The sequence below is a fragment of the Haliaeetus albicilla genome, chromosome 4 (genome assembly GCF_947461875.1).
Source record: "Haliaeetus albicilla chromosome 4, bHalAlb1.1, whole genome shotgun sequence".
NCBI lineage: Eukaryota > Metazoa > Chordata > Aves > Accipitriformes > Accipitridae > Haliaeetus > Haliaeetus albicilla.
Window position 1 is genome coordinate 17,333,613 of NC_091486.1, and position 19,410 is coordinate 17,353,022.

Below are 19,410 nucleotides of genomic sequence, written 5' to 3' on the forward strand. Positions count from 1 at the left end.
TTTTCAGAAGTGCCTGTCACATGTTTACTATGTCAGTCCACAAGAATTGCTCCCTCTCACTATTTCTCTATGGAGACCCTCTCTACCGATGCTCTCCCCTCCCCACAGGAGAGTTTCCAGCAGCAACTCCAGCTGGATACTGGAAAGGGGAAAATATTGACTCCTTGGAAGCCAGACGAGTTTTGCTGCTAGCAGCATCAGACTGAACTTTCAGTGTTTTGCCAGGAGAATGGTGTCCTTGTGCAGTTTCTGCCTAGGTTTGCAGAACAGCTTCTCTGGGCTTTGGTTAATTAAAATACAGTATGTCTTGCACAACTTTTGAACTCTATTTCTATGAGAGATATGCAGGGCTGCAGGCTGTCCATCAAATTCTGCATGTGCCCCATGCCAAGACTGTAGTTTTCTATTTGACTGTAAATCAACCATGTTAATTAGATGTAAGACAATTATTATTGGGTTTTAGTGAGTCATTTTTCTCTCAGTAATTAGTAGTTGTTAGTTCAACTCAGCCCAGTGCTGGTGTAACCCAGTGACTTCAAGGCTGTGTTTAAAACCTCTTTTCTCCTACACAGCAGTTCATCATAAACAATATTGCTTTTCCTGCCTTGTCCACTGCAGCTGTGCTGCGCCGTGATTATCTTGAAAACTCCCAGCCAGGCCAGCAACGAGGAGTGTTTGCTGTCTGAGCACAGAAGGGACTGCACGACAGGAGAAGAACTTGGCCAAGAAAAGGCAGCTCACCTCCTTGACCCCATTTCATTGCTATATGCTTCAAATCCTGGCTGCATCTGTCCTGCTATAAAAACGTCAGACTGTCTCTAACACTTATTTCTGCTTGCTGCTTCAGCGTGGCCTTACTTGGCAACTTCTCCCATCTGTTTACTACTCTTCAATGTTGTGCGTGCATTTCCAAATTGCTGTTTAGTTATAATAATGTGAACACTCAGCACTTGCAGAGCACCTAGCTTTGAAGTGGTTTAGGTGTTTTATAGTTGAGCAAGGATCCCTTACAGCTTTCCTAGAAGGAAGTGAAGATTTCCAGTCCTGCTTTATGGTGGCATGAAAGGGCCCTATGTATCACTACAGGTGAATCCAGATCCAGACAGACTGTATCTGGATGTAGCAGCTATATGCACACTGGGTATCTGTGTTCCCACATAATCGATGGAGGTCTAGTCAATGTTGACAGCGGAGCCCCGGAGTGAGTCAGCTGAGCAAATGTAGGTGTCTAGCTCTCCAGCTCCACTGACTGTATTGACTAGGGGCACGATTACCTACCTCGAGATGTTTTCCACTAAGAAATCATTGTGTGGGCATGAGTCAAGCTCTTGATTTTTCACTGCCTAGACACCCAGTCCACATGCAGACACCTACGCTGCGACACTCGCATTGAGGTGTCTGCAATCCGCAGCTGCGTTCCGCCTCAGGGATGTACCCAGGATCACAGTTGTTTCAGAGGAGAAGCTGAGATCCCTGGGTTGCTGTTCATCCTCCTTCGTCCGCTTGAACTGGAAGAGGAACCTCCTCTAGTCAAGCTGTCACCATGGGGGAACTGCTCTAAATGTGTCCTCTTAAAGCCAGTGAACAACCCTCTGCCTGGGTTGGGACCTGTTTGTTATCCAGTGACCAAGCTGCCACCTTGACTCTAAAACCTGGGTTTTGCTAAAACTGATCTCTAGGATAACTCTCATCTCAGAGGACAGTGTTTGCTGCTCAGTTCCCCGCATCCTTCAGCCTATTTCTTTTTCTCTGCCAGAAAGACAAACCCTGGCTCTGCAGAAAGCAGAAGTGCCCCTCTCTGGGCACTCATGGAGGCAGGCCGTGTCGTTTTCCTCCATATCACAGTCTGCTCTTTGCTCAGAGGTCTTCTAACATGGGTTAAATACTGCCCTGACCAGGAAGTTTTCTTTACCGCTTGTATTGTCCAGCAAGGGCTCACTACTGTTTCACAGTCACAGCCCTGACATCCCAGTATCTAAAGTGCTCAAGCCTAAACCAAGCCTTTCTGAAACATCCTCACATCTTGGATCTTTCCAGGTCAGCCTGCTTTTATGACCTGGTGAGCCTCATAGCTGACCAGACAGATGGAAAGATCTTTTGCAGTGGGTGGACACAGAGCACTTGTATGGGGATTGAAAAAAACAAAAGACACACAGGCCTGATGTGTGGGCCACTGTGATTCAGCCCAGTCATGACACCCTGCAAATCACCATGCTGCGCTGGATATGCCATGCACATGCGACTGGGAGAAACAGCCAAAGTGCTGATCTGTGAGTACAAATGTACCAGTAACAGTGAAGAGCAGTTACCTTTCAAAGACCACTTTCTGCACAGGAACATCCCTGGCTGGGGGAGCTCTTGGTTGTTGTGTTGTGTCTCCAACCCTGCAGTGAGCTCAGGAGAGACCTCCAGGAAAGCGCCTTGCAGCAGCCTGAAACTGCTGCATCTGCTCAACAGCCCAGATGTGCACCGCGGCATCAAGCTGCTCTCTGCAGGAAAAGCTGACCCACAAGTGACCACTTAATCTCCTTCTCTATCCAATTTGGCTCAGCCACGTGCCACGTGCCTTCCACCACACTGCTGCAAATACGCGCACAGCCGATCCCTGACTAATAGTGAGCGCTGGGATCAGCGCACGCTGCGGCAGTGTGTGATGGCTGGCTGTTGCTTGGAAATCATGCCGATCCTCCAAAGACAGAGGGGCCAGGGAGTGTGTTAGTGGGAACCTAGGTCCCTGACCTCTGTGGTCCTCCCAACTCTCTCATGAAAGCCCCAGAGGGTGTGCAGTCCAGGAGTGGAGCAATGCACTGAAGATACCTATCTCCAATGCTGCTATGCACATTTCAGGAGGGAAGAAAAACAGCTCAAGGCAATGTAGACACAGTGATTTAAAAGGAAACGGATTAAAGACAGACACGTGAGTGGAGCTGTGTCCCAGCAGTTATGCCATATGCATTTATAGGTAGATGGATATCTGGCAAAAATCTCCCCCCCGACAGGATATAAATCATGGGAAGGGCTATTATTCATCCTGCGGCCCACCCATTACACCTGAAGCTATGTCAGAGGGTTACCAAACAGTGTCAACCAGGAGGACTCGTGGGTTTTAATCTCACCCCTGGGAACCAAATACCACAGGGCAGTCTGAGAAAGGGGACTCAGGGGGTGCATATTTGTCCCATACATGGTTAAGGCAGGCTGAATGGCAGGGATCTGGATGGTTTTCCCAATCTCCATGTGTTTGTACAGCCTCTTTTTGAGTCATCAGCATTTCCAGCATACAAATAGCTAAGCGCCTTAGGAACATGTACCTAGGGGTAGAGGCCTTGGCCAGTACTGATGGCTGGTAAGCGTATGAAAATGCAAAACAGCTGTCAGTGGAAGTGAGTTTTGAACTCCAGGTTGCTTCATTTCCAGCTGAGCAAATTTTCTCTTATTTTACAGGATACAGACAGAACATACTGTCTTGTGCCTAAGCACCACTCCTTGTCTCTGCAATACAACAGAACAAGTAGCCTAATCAGGCCAAAATGCAGAGCATGCTGAAAAACTGGGAACATTCAGGATGTAGTTAGAGAAGGTGAAAACCTCCCCTGTAGCCTAAGAGGGCTGGTACTGCTGCTCCAATCACAGCGTTTAGGGGCAGAGGATTATCTGGTGAGAAAAGGCAGAGAGTTACATTCTCCCATTGGAGAGACATCATCTGGAGAGGGATGAAATTATAAATCCTATGGAAGGAGATACACAAGTGGGGAAAGGCAGAACTGGGAGTGATGCAAAGAAGCAAGGAGCAGATGAATGTCATTGGGCTCTTTTGGTGGTGGTGGGATCGCCTGCAGGAACAAACCAGTCAGGCTCCGTCAGGTGCAACGCAACCTTGTGCTCATCACAGAAGCAAAGCACGTGTTTTCCAGCTGCTTCTCTCCCAAGATCATCCCACTGCACTTTCTGTTTCATCAGAGAAACCCTATCTCAGTGGCCTCCTCGCATCCATTACAGGGAAAAATAAGTGGATCCAACCCAAACAGAAAACAGAGACATGCTATGGTAGCAAACCTCCTGCCAGCTTCAGAGATTGCAACATTTGCCTGGCATGTTTCTGATCCTCCTAAACACAGACAGAGCAGCTCAGTTACATGCACACACACATTTGTACACCTTGCGTTTGCAAATAATCTCTGATGTGGAGCCTCTGAGGCTGCTCTATGGAAATCCATAAGCCTGTAGCTGTCTCTGCATCCCCCTTGGCTTACCATGACAGTAACAACTTCTGAAGAGTCCCAGCAGCTTAGTTTGCTTTCCCACTGACCGATGCACTCTGGCTGCCTCTGATCAAAGCTCCTCCTCTCGTTAAGTTGCACAGAATTATTTCAGATATTCTCCCCACCGTTCATGCTCACTTAACTGTCTACAATCGGTCCCACGATCACCTGGCTCTCCACTCCAGTTTGGTTTACTATAGCTATCAAATGACACGCCGGGTGACACGCAGGGCTCTGTAGGTTTGGGAAAGAGGTGCTGCCATCAGCCAACGACAAAAGATGTTGGTTCAGGCTTTCAGGCCATCCTAGGACAGCCCTACATCAACTCCCTCCATGCCCGTACTCCCTAAAGGGCAAACACCATCATCTGGCTGGGTGTGAGTGCCCTGCTGTGAAGTGCCCTTGGAGGAGGCTGCCTGAAGTAACAGATCCTGGACTGTGACCAGTGGAGAAGACTCCAAAACTTTTACTATGTGGTTCCTCAGTTTTCCTAAATGTGCAATTTTCTGAAATACTTAGTATTGCATTCGAACTTGCTAGGCTCAGCCTCTGCTGGCAGATGGATCTTTTTCTTGCCTTTTTTAAACAGAATAGAGAACAAAAAATCAAAACCAGAAGTTCTCAGAGCAATGGAGCCAAACAAAGTTAGGTTTCCCCTATTTGTACCTGGGAGTAAGGTGGCTTCTTTGATGTCGAACAGGGGTGGACCTCTTATGACAGTTCTCCTCCATGGCATCACAAACCCAATATGGGCAGTATGCCCCACTTGGCCACTTATTTTCATGCAACTCATAAAAGCTTAAGAATTCTGCAGCATTTATTTATCAACGGTGGCTGAATTTGGCAAAGAAGTTTAAATGTCACTGAGTGTATCTCATGGACTTAGAACTTACATGGACAAGTACTGTTGATTAGGAAAGCAAGCTAGAAAGAGAGAAAAGAATATTTTTCATTTTTATTAAAGTACATCTTGGGACAGGTTGTGAACAGTTTTCTAGACAAATTAATTGAAGGCATAAAGCAAAAATAGCCTGTAGAAGAGAGAATGACTGTGAGCTTCCAGAAAGCAGCAATTGTAACAATGCTTTTGTTTGTTATAAAGAGACTAATGGCTGTTTTGGTAGTCATTAGACAACGTATAATAAATTTCTGCTATGTTGCATATTTTTAAAGATTCCTAATTTTTCAAAATCTGCTTTTGCAAAGTTGAAAACCTTAGTTACAGACCTCTTTTTGCTTATCCTTCTGTTCAATTTAAAAAGAAACAGTTCTCATTCAATCAAGCTTTTCTACAACCAGTATTTCTATAAGACTCAGATTTGAAATAGTATCACCTCTTGGAGGTTTAGTGATTATTGGATCAAGAAGTGTCTTGGCTATGACAAACAGAAATATCTGAGCCTTTGCTATTATTAGCGATGTTTGTTCTCATTCTTCAATCTATGTCTGGGCGGCTATTTTCCCTTGGTATTTATCTGACTACTATTACAAAAATCTCAGCCCCTGTCCAAATCCACTCTGGGGAGCTAGAGCAGACATTTAATCCTATCTTTTGCATAGCTCCTCCTAAAATCACTGTAAAGGCTAAGGGGAGAGCTTATTGCTGTCTTCAGCCACCTCACGGAAAGGCACAGCAAAGAGAGCCAGACTCTTCTCAAAGGTGCATGGTTATAAGATGAGAGGCAACAGACACAATCTGGAACACAAGAAATTCTGATTAGAAATCAGAAAAAAACCACTTTCACCATAAGGGAGGTCAAATATTGGACCAGGGGTCCTGAGAGGTGAGTGCAATAACTGTCCTTAGAGATATCCAGCTCTCAGCTGCGCAAGGCCCAGAGCAACCTGATCTGGTCGGATCTGCTTGTGTAGGGGGTTGGACAAGATGACCTCCAGAGGTCCCTGCATTCTAAATTATTCTGGGGTTGTGTGCTTTTGTTTGACCTGACCTATAACACTCAGAACTGTCACCTTCACCTGACATTTGCATCACATGCCTGAGCACACCTCCAAAGAGATGAAGTTCTTGTCTGGCAACACCAAGACAAAGGTGAGAGAAGAAATCTCTTGAATAGCTGCAGGATGGGAAGGCCAGGGGCTTTCCTGCAGATTTTCGCATGTCTGCAAGAACGGCAAGAAATGAATCCATAAGGACTGGGAAAGAGAATAACGATGGCAGCTGGGCCAGGTTATGGCAGCTTAGCAAGCTGGATTTTATGTAGGAGTCCTCACTGCAGGCTTTGGGGGCTGTAGAAATGTTTTTCTTAGAAATGATGTAGCAATCCTGTCTATGAAGAAAATTTTCCAAATGTGGGTTAAATGTAGGTGACAGCACTTCTTCTCTCATATGTCAGAGGAGGCTATGAACTGGTTTTTCCTAACTAGCTGAATCCCATGCATGTTTTCCCAGGCTGAAAGTTTCTTGCTTTCAATCTGATGTGGAATAAACCAGTATTCAACACAGAACTTTTTCCATGAGGGAAATCTTCTCTGCCAGCCAGCCCAAGGGTTTCTGAAGCTGGTTTCTAAGGATGCACACAGTACACAGTCCTTTCTGTGACAGAAAAGACAAAAGTTCATATGCAAAGACAGTTTCAGTTCCTTGTTTCCCCAGACGTTCTCCTTGGGCACTGCAACAATTTCCCATTGTTGGAGATTTTAAAATCAAGATGGGATATTTCTTCTCCAGTCCTTGCACAGCTATTAACCTTCAAGCGGGAATTTCGTTGAGGGAACTTATTTCACTGCTATTATGGAGAGGTTCAGACTAGACTAGCCCAATAACCCCCTCTGGCCCTAAATCTTGTAGGAATTCACCTCTCTTCAATGTTAAGGAAATGTTGGGGTTTTATGTCCTAAAATGTGAGCTCTTTAGGGCAAGAAAAGCCTTTGCTTCACTTCTTGGTGCAATGCTTGACATACTGACATCCTCTAAAGGTTACCACAGTATTAAAATAAAGAATGGTCTAGAGGCCAGAAGCACCCATGACTTTACTTCTGTCTCTTGTGCAAACCCTCTCTTTAATTACTTAACTGCTATTTCTCTCTGATATAGTATTTTATTATTACCTACTTTTCTTGAATGCTCATCTGATCTGTCTTAATGTTCTTTTAATATCAGTTGGAATGGGATAATAATCTGCTTGTACTTCTCCAGTACCTTTAATCCTGGCAGGTCCTAGTGTACTCAACAAGGAGAAAAGGAAAGGGAAAGTGCTTCATTCATCAGACAGGGCAAGGTCATGCAGGGTATCAGACAGGCTGGAAAGACCTGACACAACTAAAAGTGTTGGGGTGTTTGGAGGGGCAGGTTTAGCCCATGGCCCTGTACTTGCAGACAGTGCAAACCATCCTTTGAGCTTTAGTTCACCGCCTGCATGAAATTGCCAGGGTAGGTGCTGATGTGATGTGGGTGAAGTGTCAGCAGGAATCCTGCATGCCAATGCTGTATGTTTTGTCTTCATCAGATTCATCCACAGCGCTTTCTTGGCTCTCCCAAAGACTGGGAATTGGAGTAAAAAGGTATCCAGGATCTACCTGGGCAAGGACAGGGAACACTCACTGATGGGAGGGGAGATGCACGGCGAAGTTCTCAGGGAAACCACTTCTTCCATCAAAATAGCATTCAAAGAATTGAACTTCACACCTTGGTTTTGACTCAACTGAAGCAGGGCAATGCCTGTGCTGGGAAGGCGGAGAAGACGGAATGACAGAAATGAAGGCAAGAAATGAGGATCTGAGCAAGTATCTGTGCAACCCAAAAGAAAGCAAATTAAGATCTGGGCACAATACGAATACACAGCTGGGAGGTGAGAGGAAAGAAGCTCAAGTTGAGGGTAGGGTTAATGCCCTGAGTGACAGTGGTAGCACAGGAGGAAGGCAGAAAAAAGATGGACATGGAGGAGAATGTTGGATACAAGAAATCTGAGCTGATGCCAGAGCATTCAGTAACAGATGCCTAGGAGACAGGAGATCTGGGGTTGGACTGAAGAAAATCAACCTTGCAGAACCAGCCTTAAGGGCTGACATAATGGAGGAAGTGGACGAGCTGGGGAAAGATGGGAAGGACAAGGAGAAAGGAGCTTTGTGGGACGCCATTAGGGGATTGTGGAGGAAATGTGATCCACCCCATCAATGATAAAGTGATAGGAGAAGCAGGAGAGAAATGGGGGATGGAGGGGCAACACTTCAAGCAGGACTGGCTGGAGGCCTGCATCTGTCAGGAAAGGTCATATTCAGCATTGCTGAGAGCAGCTTTAATTGGGGGCAAAGAGCAGAGACAGGAACAGCCCCAGCCATGAGTCTCATCTCTGGCCACCAAGGGATCCTTAAAGAAAAGCACAGCTGCTTCTTCAGCCTTTTCCTCCCAACTCTCCTCAGAAATCAAGGCAGAAGAGCTCAAGTCATTAATGACACGGAAGATTCAATAGAGTTAATGCTCACTGCATCTGCAGACCCATCTGGAAGGGCCTGCTACTGCGGAGGAGAGGTCTGGGGAAAAAAGGATGCAATTCAGCAGGGCCAAGTACTGCTCCTCCACCAAGGCAGTAACGCCAACTGCACAGAGCCAAGATGGAGGAGGACTGTCCAGAAAGCAGTTCTGAAGGACATGGAGATTATATGGGATCATGAGTTGAGTAACAATCAATAATCTTCTGTTGTTCCATAAATAAATAAATAAATAAATAAATAGGGCAAACATCACCCTGGAATGGATGGCCTCTGTTATCTGTTACGCAGGATTCAAACCTTTCTGCACTGCTCAGCACTGACAAGGACTCACCTGGATAATTGTTTCCAACTTTAGACAGTGCATTTAAAGCAAAATATGGACCATTTGGTGAAAGTCCAGAGGATAACACCAAGGATGATTAGAGGTCTAGAAAACATGTCATAAGAGCACAGGTAGAACTGGGATTGTTTGGCCTAGAGAAGAACAGGGAATGTCATGGCTGCAGTTGTCACTTGAACTTGTAAACTCCTTAGAGGATGAATTTTCGCTATATTTACATGCAACTACTGGATAATACCTTCAATTACTTACTGCTTGGATAAAAGGAAACAGTAAAAATAACTTCCTGTCTTCCTAATGGGCAGGGCAAGAAGAAATGGGCTGCAGCAGGAAAGATGGAGCCTCCAACCATGATCACCATTAAGAACTGGTTAGATCAGCCTCTGTCAGGATTTTGGATGGGTGGAATAACTGATCTCTTGAGACCTGGACATTGCCCAGTGCTTGGGCGTGATCAGTGCATGGATTGAGTAACAGAAGCTAAACCCACATAGTACCAGAGGTTACCATGGTGGTCACAGGGAACAGCTTCACAGAGGCTGCAGCTATGGGGCTGTCTGCATCCAGTGAGGGCAAACACCTCCAAGTGCTCAATGCACTACAAACTTTAAAGGTGCTTCTTACATGGATCTCTTAGCTAATGACATATACTTTTCGCATGGAAAAGGTGACCTCACAGCCTTACCTTAAACATAAATACCCTGTCAATCAAGCAACCCTTGATAAACTTCTGCTAAGAGTGACATAGCACAATTGGACACCACAAAGATAGCAGCAGTCTTTGGCCTCCCAAACTGGTGGAATATCAAATTCATTTTCTCTCTCCTGTTCTGCAATGTTGTTCTGTATGTGGACCTGCTGGTCTAAAATGTCTGTGACTCCATGGTAAAAAGTATGGCTGACAGTCCTATTCTCCAACCATAACGGAAGTTCCCCACAAAGTTCTTCTACAGAGGACAGAAAACTTTCTTAGGAGTCTGTTCAAGATTGAACTACCCCATCCTCCATGGAGTTCACACAGTTTTCCCCAAGCACAGCCTGGTTTCTCCACCAAACACAACGCACCAGATGTAGGAAAGAATAAAACAACATGTAAAACATATTTTTGCTTATTATTCTCCCATTCTGTACCATCCCTTCCTTCACTCCCACCCAGGGAAGTAGCTTAAACTCATGTGGCTGTTGTGAGTGATGCCACCAGTGTTCAAGCTGCAAACAGAGGATGCTTGGATAAAATGGGACACAGGCCATAGGAGAACCTGTGCAGAGTACAGCTAGATAGGCTGGATGGGACCAAGGTCTGATGTGTCACTTGACTTTGGCCAAGAAGAAGAGAAGGAAGAGGAGGTGAGAGAAAACCACCAAATAGCATAAAGAAGAAGAAATGACACAACAGAAGAAAAGATGTGTAAGGATTTCAGGATCTGGGCTCTGTCACTGGAACCAGTCTGCCCACCAACATTTTGCCTTATCTCATCACTTTTCACAGAAGGGCATGGGGACAGCCATTTATTATCTACATAGGTTTCCAGGTCTTGCTGTTTTTTAACTCACCAGAAGAAAGTCATCACTCATCACTCTCCACTGCCAACAATGTAATCTGCTCTACTGTAACCAGTGATAAATCAGAAAAGGATAAAAGGTCAGTTGTGAAAAGATGGGGGAAGCTAAGAAAGTCTTCAGCACCAAGCAATTCATTTTAGGCAAGTAACCCTGATTAACAAAGGAAAAGGAGAAAGATAAAAAGTTAACGAGCTATTCTGTGAGTATTATTTGAGTCTGGTTTCCCATGGAAACCATATCATGTTGGTTTGGGGTTTTTTTATCTGATGGGATACACACTGCTGTTAAAGCTTTTGCTCCAGCTGAAGTTCTGTCATGCATGGACTCTACAGAGTGTAGCACAGCCAATGCTATGATCTCTCCCACAACAGGATGTTTCTAGGTTTCCTCTTCTTCATCCAGCTAGTTTTCATGAAACTTGCAGAAATGTATTGCCTTTCAGATCTCCATTTTCTGCCAAATCTGGCTGAAATTGGCCAATAGGTTTAGAGGAGGGCTGATGAGCATCAACTGTAACAGCTAACACTGTCACATGGCTTTATTCCTTTAGAATCATCAATAAAAGGGATGGAGTGGCCATAGATATGGACCAATAACAATTATAGTCTATCTTATTATCTTACTCCAGGCCTAGGAGTGATGAAAACATGTGCAGCACATACATAGGACACACAGCATCATAGATTTTTGGCACAACTATATTTCTGACTTCTGGACTGGGCCAGCCTTAGATGGAAAAATACGAATGTGAGCAAAAGGCTGCCACAGAGGAGGCCCTTGCAGGGAATGAATTTTTGCTTGAAAGACAACCTGAATGCAAGTCAGTTTTGTACAAAAAGAGCCCTTCCAGGAGCAAGTGTTGCCTTTGTGGAAATAACAGTGACTCTACAGATGCAAACAATGGAGCTACAAGCTTTTGCATTGCTTGTTCTGTCACTAACTGACATCAGCCACTGTTAATCATGGCCTGAAATGTATATTTAAAAAACAGTGACACAAACACAGACAAGTTCCTTCATGAAGCCTTTTACATGAGGAAAAGTAAAAGAAAAGAAAAACTGCTCCTCAGGCTAGCTAGTGGCACTGAAATAAATGGGTCAGGCATCAGAGTTTCAGCAGGCACAAAAGGTGAAAACCCTGTCTCCTGGAGCAATTAGAAGTCAATGGGATTAGTGGCCTTCACTATTATTTATAGAAAACCCGCTGTGTGCACAACATTATTGAAATACAGGGGTCAAGTCTCTGCTACTGGATGCCTACCCTTTTGCTGTTGAAGTTAATGGGAACTTTGCCAATCAACTCTGTGGCAACAGAGTCTAAATCTAAAATAGATGACATCCTAGGCTCCATTCAGTTGATGGCTCAAGCAAAGCTTCTGCTGAAGCCCAAAATGTTCTGCCTCCACAGTATAGACTTGATCCTGGGACAGATGAAACGATAGAGTTAGGTATAGGGGTGTTAAGATTCAAAGATGGGAAGGCAGAGAGGTAGACTGCAAACGTCACAGGAAGCATCTTCCCTTCCTTTCTGTCATAAATCACAATATACAGATTAAAATCTAAAGGGCTGCATCCCATCAGTTTTAGCAGGACTGGCTGTTTTCCAATGAATGATTCTCCTTCTAACACCAAGTAAATGAATCCTGTGGGAACACACCTATGAAAAGTACATGGATGGGAAGCCTGCACTGTCATTATGTGATTCAACATGGTTGAAAACAGTGATGGTCTAGCCAATTTGGTCAGACCCCGCTAAACACCAGCATCTCCCTTCCTGAGTTTCCCTGGCTCTGGACGTGCTTGTGATGCTGGCTGCACAGTCGTTTCTTCTTCCACTCATTCATTGTCACACTCGTGCCCTGAATTCTGCCACAGGCTACCTCTTTCCCTCTTTGTCTCACTCTAGAAAAGAGGTACCTGATTCTGCTCTATTTTACGACGTTGTAAATCAGAAATGAAGCATCCCAGAGACTTCCTCCACTCCCCTGCTGCTGAGAGACCAATCTGTAGAGTGGCGGTATTTCCTGGCTTAGTTCATGCCTTCTCCGCAGACACTACCAGGCGGGAAGCTAATGACAGCTTTTGCCAGTTTCTGTATTTATAACAGGAATGGAGTTGAGATTCTGACATGTTTTTTCAAGCAACACACGCTAATGACCAGCCATTCGATGGTACTAACCATACACTGAGCCTACATAGGGTGCCCAAGAATGGTGTGTTAATCCAGACCAAGTAATTTAGGGCCACCTTAGCATTAGAGAGGCCCTGAGCATGGCAGGTGCCTACATGTTGAAGACATTACAATACATGTGGATGAAATCCAGACATGCCCCTGGAGAGGCAGATCTCACTGGCCATGCACAGGGGCTGGTGAGCTGTGGGGCTGGAGACCAGCCCCAGGGCTTTGCTCCTCTTCAGTGTTACCCTGATCTCTAGATTGGCTTCAGACCTGAAGCATGAATTTTACTTTCAGAAAAGTTATCATTAATTGTGATGACTCTAGATATCCTTAATAACCACATGGCTTTGCAATCCTTTATTAAACTTAGTCAACTTCTTCGTCCTGCTAACGCCCTGCAACGAGGAGCTCCACAGCCTCATGACAGATCACATGGAAATGCATGTCCTAATATCCATTATAAGTTGTCTTCCCTTCCAATTTCCTTGAAGGTCTTCACGTTCTCATATTACCGAGTTAGTGTCCCTAAAGTCTGGAGGAGTCTTCAGTGGGAAGAATAGTCTATTTTCAAACATTTCTATTGAATACCAAACTAAGTCCAAGCTAGCAGCCTGCAGGCAAAAGAGTCCACAGTCTGTTCTCTCTGATCCTCCTGAGCCAACCAATCCTATCTGCACTGACTTTTCAAATCTCCATCTTTACAGTATTTTTCCCCAGAACAGAGAAATAGAGAAACGCAGACAGAAACTGGCAGGTAAGAAAAGATGTATGCATGCTCTAACTGACAATATAACAAGCAATCCTTGAGACACACTGATTTCCAAATTATCTCAGTTTCATTTAAGAACGCTTTTCTATTTATTTTCAGCACAGCTAGCACCAACTCTGAGCTCCTAAACCCTGCCGTACTGCTAACTCCTTGTGACATGGGCAAACAGTTGATCTGCTGTTGTGAAAGGACTTTTAACCCATGCCTTTTCCTGCTGCTCTCCACGACTTGCTTTCAACTTGGATCCATACCAAGCACTGTGAAACATTTGTGAGAGTGGAGCTCATCTCAGTTTCTTTCTCTTGCAGAACATTGTCAGAGATCCAGGAAAGCAGACAAAATTCTGCCAATGCTGAGCATTAACCAAAACAGAAGAAAATACTCCAGCATCTTCCTTTCTCACTTTCTCCCCAGAGCTTTGCCATTCAGTCCAGGGTCTCAGAATTAGCTGACACAATGGTGCAGGACGCTCACTCAGTGAAACTTTTGAAAATGCCAAGCAAGCCCCCGAAAGGCAATGCCACTACCAAGCTCAGAGTTCAGCTCATCAGCTTTCACAATGTTAAGCCCTTGTTTTCAATAAAAGCAACTGACTTTTTCAACTGCCAGACCTGAGCAAAGCTTGCTCTTCATGCCCTCAAAATGGGAGTCCAGATGCTGTGATCACCTGGCCATCTTTCTCGTCCGCACCACTGGTTTCTCTCGAGTAACATGCAAGGATCAGAACAGTTTTACAATAACGAGCTTTACTCCTTCCTACGGTCCTCAGCACATTTTTAAATGAAAGAATCAGCTTACCCATAAGAGCTACAAACAAACATGAGGAGCTTAAGATATAAGCAATTCACTAGCCTGAAGTATCATGCGTGTAGGGCAATCATAAATTTAAAGTGAAAATCCCTACTGATTTTGTTTTGCATTAGATATTAAATAAAACCTACTTGCGAAGCCAGATTAGTAAGAAACCTTTTTGGCTGTTGTAATTTTTTTTTTTCTTTTTAAATCAAAACAGGATTAAAACATCTTTTGGAGACTCACTGTCATTTTATCTGGGTAAACAAGCTTAGAGCGCCTAACAGTCAATTTATAATGAAGGCTTTTGTTCTTGGTACTGTGATGCAGCCCTGCAAATTTGCCCACAGCTGCAGCAGTTTTAGATGTTTTTGACAGGTAAATAAAACACTGTTTATATCTCTCATTGTTATTAATCCACAGAGTAAAGAACTAGCAATTACATTTTGTTTCCAAGTGGATAAATTTTCATGATGATCTTGGCAAGGGTGGTATAGAATAATGTGCATCTATGACTTTTATAGTTGTGAGGGTCCAAAACATGAAGGGTCTTTGCTCAGCTGTTGAGTTGGAAAACGAATGGGAAATAAAGGCTAAACCAGTAATAACCACCATAATAAAAAAGAACATGGAATTTGGGATTTAGTCCTGTTGGAGTTTTATTGACGTAAGGGCCAAATAAACCAAACTGCCTGTCTTGACATCAGCTGCACTGATTCAGCTCTCAGTTATTCTGAACCGTACTTCTAGGAAGCTGTGTCAGGATCTGGCTGTGCTTTAAAACCCCACGATTTGGGCCTCCATAATGACTTGTGCTTCCCAGCTGCTGCGGAGCAAAGGGTTTCAGATACTCCTCAAGCCATGCTGGTGATGAAAAAATTATTTGTGGAATAAGGTACTGCTCAAGGATGAGTGGCAGAATCCAGCTGTAAGTGTCTTATTATATTGGTCAGAAACTGTGAGAAGCAAAAAAGAGAAATCCTGGTGAAACTCTGTTAGATGCCAGTCACGTCTGCTCAGCTTCTCACTCAGGTAGGCTGGCAGATGGTCAGCAAATAGTCTCACTTTTACAATGCAACCTACACAGGTTTTCAGTGTGAAAATTAGCATCCAATTATTTTCGAGCATTAATGTTCTCCAAGGAAGCAAGTTACCTTTATTTTATTTCTGCTTAGGCTCTGTTTTCTCACACACGTAAGCCAATCTTGCAGGCACTATGTCTCGTGTACACAGACAGAATGGCAAGCCAGGGAAGAGTACTAGAAATGTGGAATAATGCAAATTCCCAGGGAGAGAGTTGCATGACTTCCAACTTTTAGAAAAGACAGGGAGGAGACAGTCAAGTGAGGAAGGCATACAGCATCTCCGAAAAAGAATGATTTCCCCCACCCCCAATCTAAAAGCCTGTGGTGAAAATTGTCTCACAGCTATCAGTCAGCTGCATAAACCATTAGAGAAGGCTACAGTCCATTGAGCACCCAGCTCTGATCTATGAAACCCTTGGTATGACACATCCAGCAGGGCTGTGGGTATTTAGATGAGTTGGTGGCAGGCCCTGCTTCTCCCAAAGAAGAATGGGAGCCCATTCCCCACCTCCCCGCCCCCATCACCACCATCCTCGGACCGACACAAGGGAAGGCACGATCACTGCATTACAGACGTGGGCAGCCTTGGGACAGGCAGGACATCTGCCAGAGCGTGGCCACTCTCAGATGAGCACTGGCTCTCCTCAGCAGAGCACACAGGTCCATGAAGGGGAAAGACGACATGGGGCAAAACCCGTTTTGCTCAAGATTTCAACGTATCGTCTTTCGTGCCAGGATCTCTGCCTAAAATGGAAATGGGTATCAGCCAAGTCGAACCTCGCAACCCTTTCTCGTGCAAGGATCCCTTATTATCCCAGGTAACAGGACTACCCCGAGTAATAAAGGTTATCTGCATATCTGGGCTTGATCTCACAAGCAGAGGTCTGCAGCTTTCCTTGCTGCCTGCAGCTGTGTCACGTTAGCTACAAATGTTGCTGTGTATATCACTCTAAGGAAGTTGCCATCCTGAAAATACGTGAACTGCTTTTAATTGTCATTAAATAGGGAGAATAATGCCCCAGGGTGGCACCTTATGTTCTAGCGAGGTTGCGTTTGTTTCATTCTCCTGTGCGGTGGCGGGAAACTTCCCTGGCCTAACCTCGGTCTGTACCAACGACCATCTCACGGCTGCAGCTCCAGCAGGTACAGTTGCAACCAGCGGTTTTCCTCCTCTAGCTAGTGCAACTGGGAGCATGGGAGCGGTGGCAAACCCGCAGAGCTCCTACTAGCCGTCCCCTGGGAACCACCGATGAGGTGGGGCTGCCTCCTGCCACGTGTTTATACAGACTGAAGTTGTATTTTTACAAGCAAACAGCACATTAAACGCATCCTTTGCATCACTTCTGGGATCACGGCAACTGGGTGCCCACGAGGCGACAAAAAGCCCCCCTCGCCCAGATGCGCTCTGCTCCACGAAGGGGTCCGCGGGTCCCTGCCTCGCCACGGCTGCACGGCTCTGAGGCCGGGCACGGGCGCCCGGGGCAAGGCTGCCGGCCGGCAGAGAGGGACGGAGCGGGCCTCCACCCCACGATTCCCCGGGAAACACCACCGAGGCGCAAAATCCTGGAGCCCAGGGCCCCGGGCGGAGGGCCGAGCCCCTCGGGCTTTGGGGTCCCGTTCCGGGCACGGGGGAGACGCCGGCCAGCAGCAGGCCCCAGTTCCCGCGGGCTGGAGCACCGCTGCCATGGGGCGAGCCGACCCCCCGCCCCAGCGCCCCCCGCCCCCCGCGGGCTCACCTGCTCGGGCCCCTGGAAGCAGATCCTGCAGAGCGGGGTGCGGATGCCGCTGTCGACGCTGCTGCCCAGCGAGTAGCGGTCCTCGGCCTTGCCCTTGCCGAAGTCATCCGAGGAGGTGCTGCTGGGCAGGGAGGCGGGCGGCTCCCCGGCGGGGCTGCCCCACTCCTCGGCGGCCGGGCTGCCCGCTCCGCCGCCGCCGCCGCCGCCGCCGCCGCCGCCGCCGCCCGCCGCCGCCCGCCAGCCGGGCCCGCGCCCCCCGGCCGGTGCGGCCCCCGGCGGGCCGCCCGCCGCCGCCGCCTCTGCGCCGCCGGGCATGGGGAGCGGCGGCGGCGGGGAGGGCGGCGGCGGCGCGGGGGGTCTCCGCAGCAGGAAGACCTTCAGGTCATTGAAGAGCATGCGGCAGCGGCACTTGAGGAGGCCTTGGTTTCGCAACATCTGTCTCGGACGGAGGAGCCCGCAGCAGCAGTAGCAGAAAATGACCGCGCCGGGTGGTATTAACATGTGCCTTTCCTTGGCAGGCGGGGACGGGGTGGGAAAGAAAAGGGCAGGAGCCGGGCGCCCCGCGGCCGGGGGGGCTCCGCTGCGGCCTCAGTGCCTGTTGGGGGGGGGGGGGGGGCGGGGGGCTGCGCTGGCCGGCGGGGAAAGGACAAAAGCAGAGCCGGAGGGCGAGGGGGTAAATCCCCGGCAGCCCGCTGAAAGCCGGCGAGGATGACAATTAAAGAAAGAAAAAAAAGAAACCACAAAAAAAAGCCCCAAACCAAACCCGACTCTGCGCTCCTGGGGGATTCTTAACCCCCCTCCACAAGTTTGTGTAGAAATCAGCGGGAGGAGGAAATAAATCTCCCACGCCCGAGGGTCCGGGGGCGCGGGCGGCGGGCTCGGGAGAAAGCCCCTGGTCGGCTCTCGCAACTCCTAAGCCTGTAAAAAAGAAGGGTCCACGTCTCCGGTGGGTGTGGGGAGGAGGGAGAATATGGTTCTCTCGACAGTATTTGGCATCTCAAGTAATTTTCCTTTTTCTTCTATTTTTTAATAATTTTTTTTTTTCAATTAAAAAATAAAACCCGATCGCACGAGACCCGGTGTGCACCCAGACAAAATAGCAGCCGGTCTGGCTATTAAAATGCAAAATTGGTAGCTGTTGTTATTATCAAAATTGCCTCTTTGACAAAAAAGACCTTCACATTGTTTGTGGGAAAACACCCTACGTTTCCAACACTGTACTCCCAGGTGGCTTCAGATTTCCCCGTTGCCTTTAAAAGATTTCATTGTAAATATTAAAAGTCCTGAAAGAAATAATTAGCATTCAATGAGCTTAATCCCAGATGTACTGAGATAAATATATTTTTATATATATAATATATATATTTTATATATATTTATATATTCTGACCTTCTCTATTCCAGCAGCTGTCTGGACCACACCAAAAAAATCAGAGCGAAATTGGTGAGGGAAGGTGGCTGTATTATTCCCTAAGCTGTTACCACTCTGGACCAAAAAAACCCGTCGAAATCGGATCTATTCTTCGCATGTAATTGACCGGGGAAACGTGGATCTTACATGGTCACGTTTCCTTTCCTCCTTTCACAAAACAGGAACGTCATCAAACGCATTGGCAGCTTGTACAGACCATTGTGGATGGCGAGGCGGCCAGGGCTCTATCAGCAATTGCAGGGACCTCCTTTTGATGCATTGGACGAGGCTCCTTCTTTCTCTCCACCACCGTCCCCACCTTCATTTTCCTCCCCTTCTGTCCTCCTCCTCCTCTGACTGTTGTTCTCTCTCACAGGCATTGACATTCAACCATCGCAAGTCTGTCGCACTCTCGCTGGCAGGAAAAAAAAAAAAAATCGGAGCAGATAATTCTCTTCTTCCTCCTAAAAGGCTCGGATGGAGCACAATGCGCCAGACACATGGGGCAGCATGGCTTATTTTTCGTGCGGCTCCTACCGCTTTGACAACATCGAGCTGGTGTGTGCGTGTGTGCCTTTCTCCCTCAGCAGCAGCCTCCTCTCCGCTCTCCCATCCGGCTTGCCGTGATGATGTTGCTGTTGCTATCTCCCTTGGATGCAATGGGGAAGGCAGATTGTTTGCAGTGCAAGCGGGGATTTGCAGGAAGGGAGGGGTGTAACGTGGCCGCGCTCTCCTCCCTCCCCCGGCATTAAAAAAAAAAAAAAAAAGAAAAAAAAAAAAGAAGAAGCAAAAAGGCAGGGTGGGGCGGCGGGGTGGGGGGAG

General features: G+C 46.8%; 1 protein-coding gene and 1 long non-coding RNA gene across 3 annotated transcripts in view; one reads left to right on the forward strand and one right to left on the reverse strand.

Annotated features, from left to right (window-relative positions):
• The window catches only part of MARCHF4 (membrane associated ring-CH-type finger 4), a 113,033-nt gene extending 93,800 nt beyond the window's left edge, over positions 1-19,233 (reverse strand). The window contains exons 1-3 of one of the 2 annotated variants that reach the window (XM_069781093.1): positions 19,126-19,233; positions 18,568-19,003; positions 17,178-18,460 (exon numbers count right to left, since the gene is read on the reverse strand). In XM_069781093.1, the coding sequence (XP_069637194.1) occupies positions 17,178-17,678 (501 nt within the window). In that variant the 5' untranslated portion in view covers positions 17,679-18,460; positions 18,568-19,003; positions 19,126-19,233. Of the gene's footprint in view, positions 1-17,177; positions 18,461-18,567; positions 19,004-19,125 lie in introns of those variants that run through there. The other variant, XM_069781094.1, reaches the window with a different exon arrangement.
• On the forward strand, positions 17,558-19,381 carry LOC138685059 (uncharacterized). Its single transcript, XR_011324300.1, has 2 exons — positions 17,558-17,668; positions 18,965-19,381. It is a non-coding gene; the product is annotated as an uncharacterized lncRNA (long non-coding RNA).
• Positions 19,382-19,410: the final 29 nt, after the last annotated feature.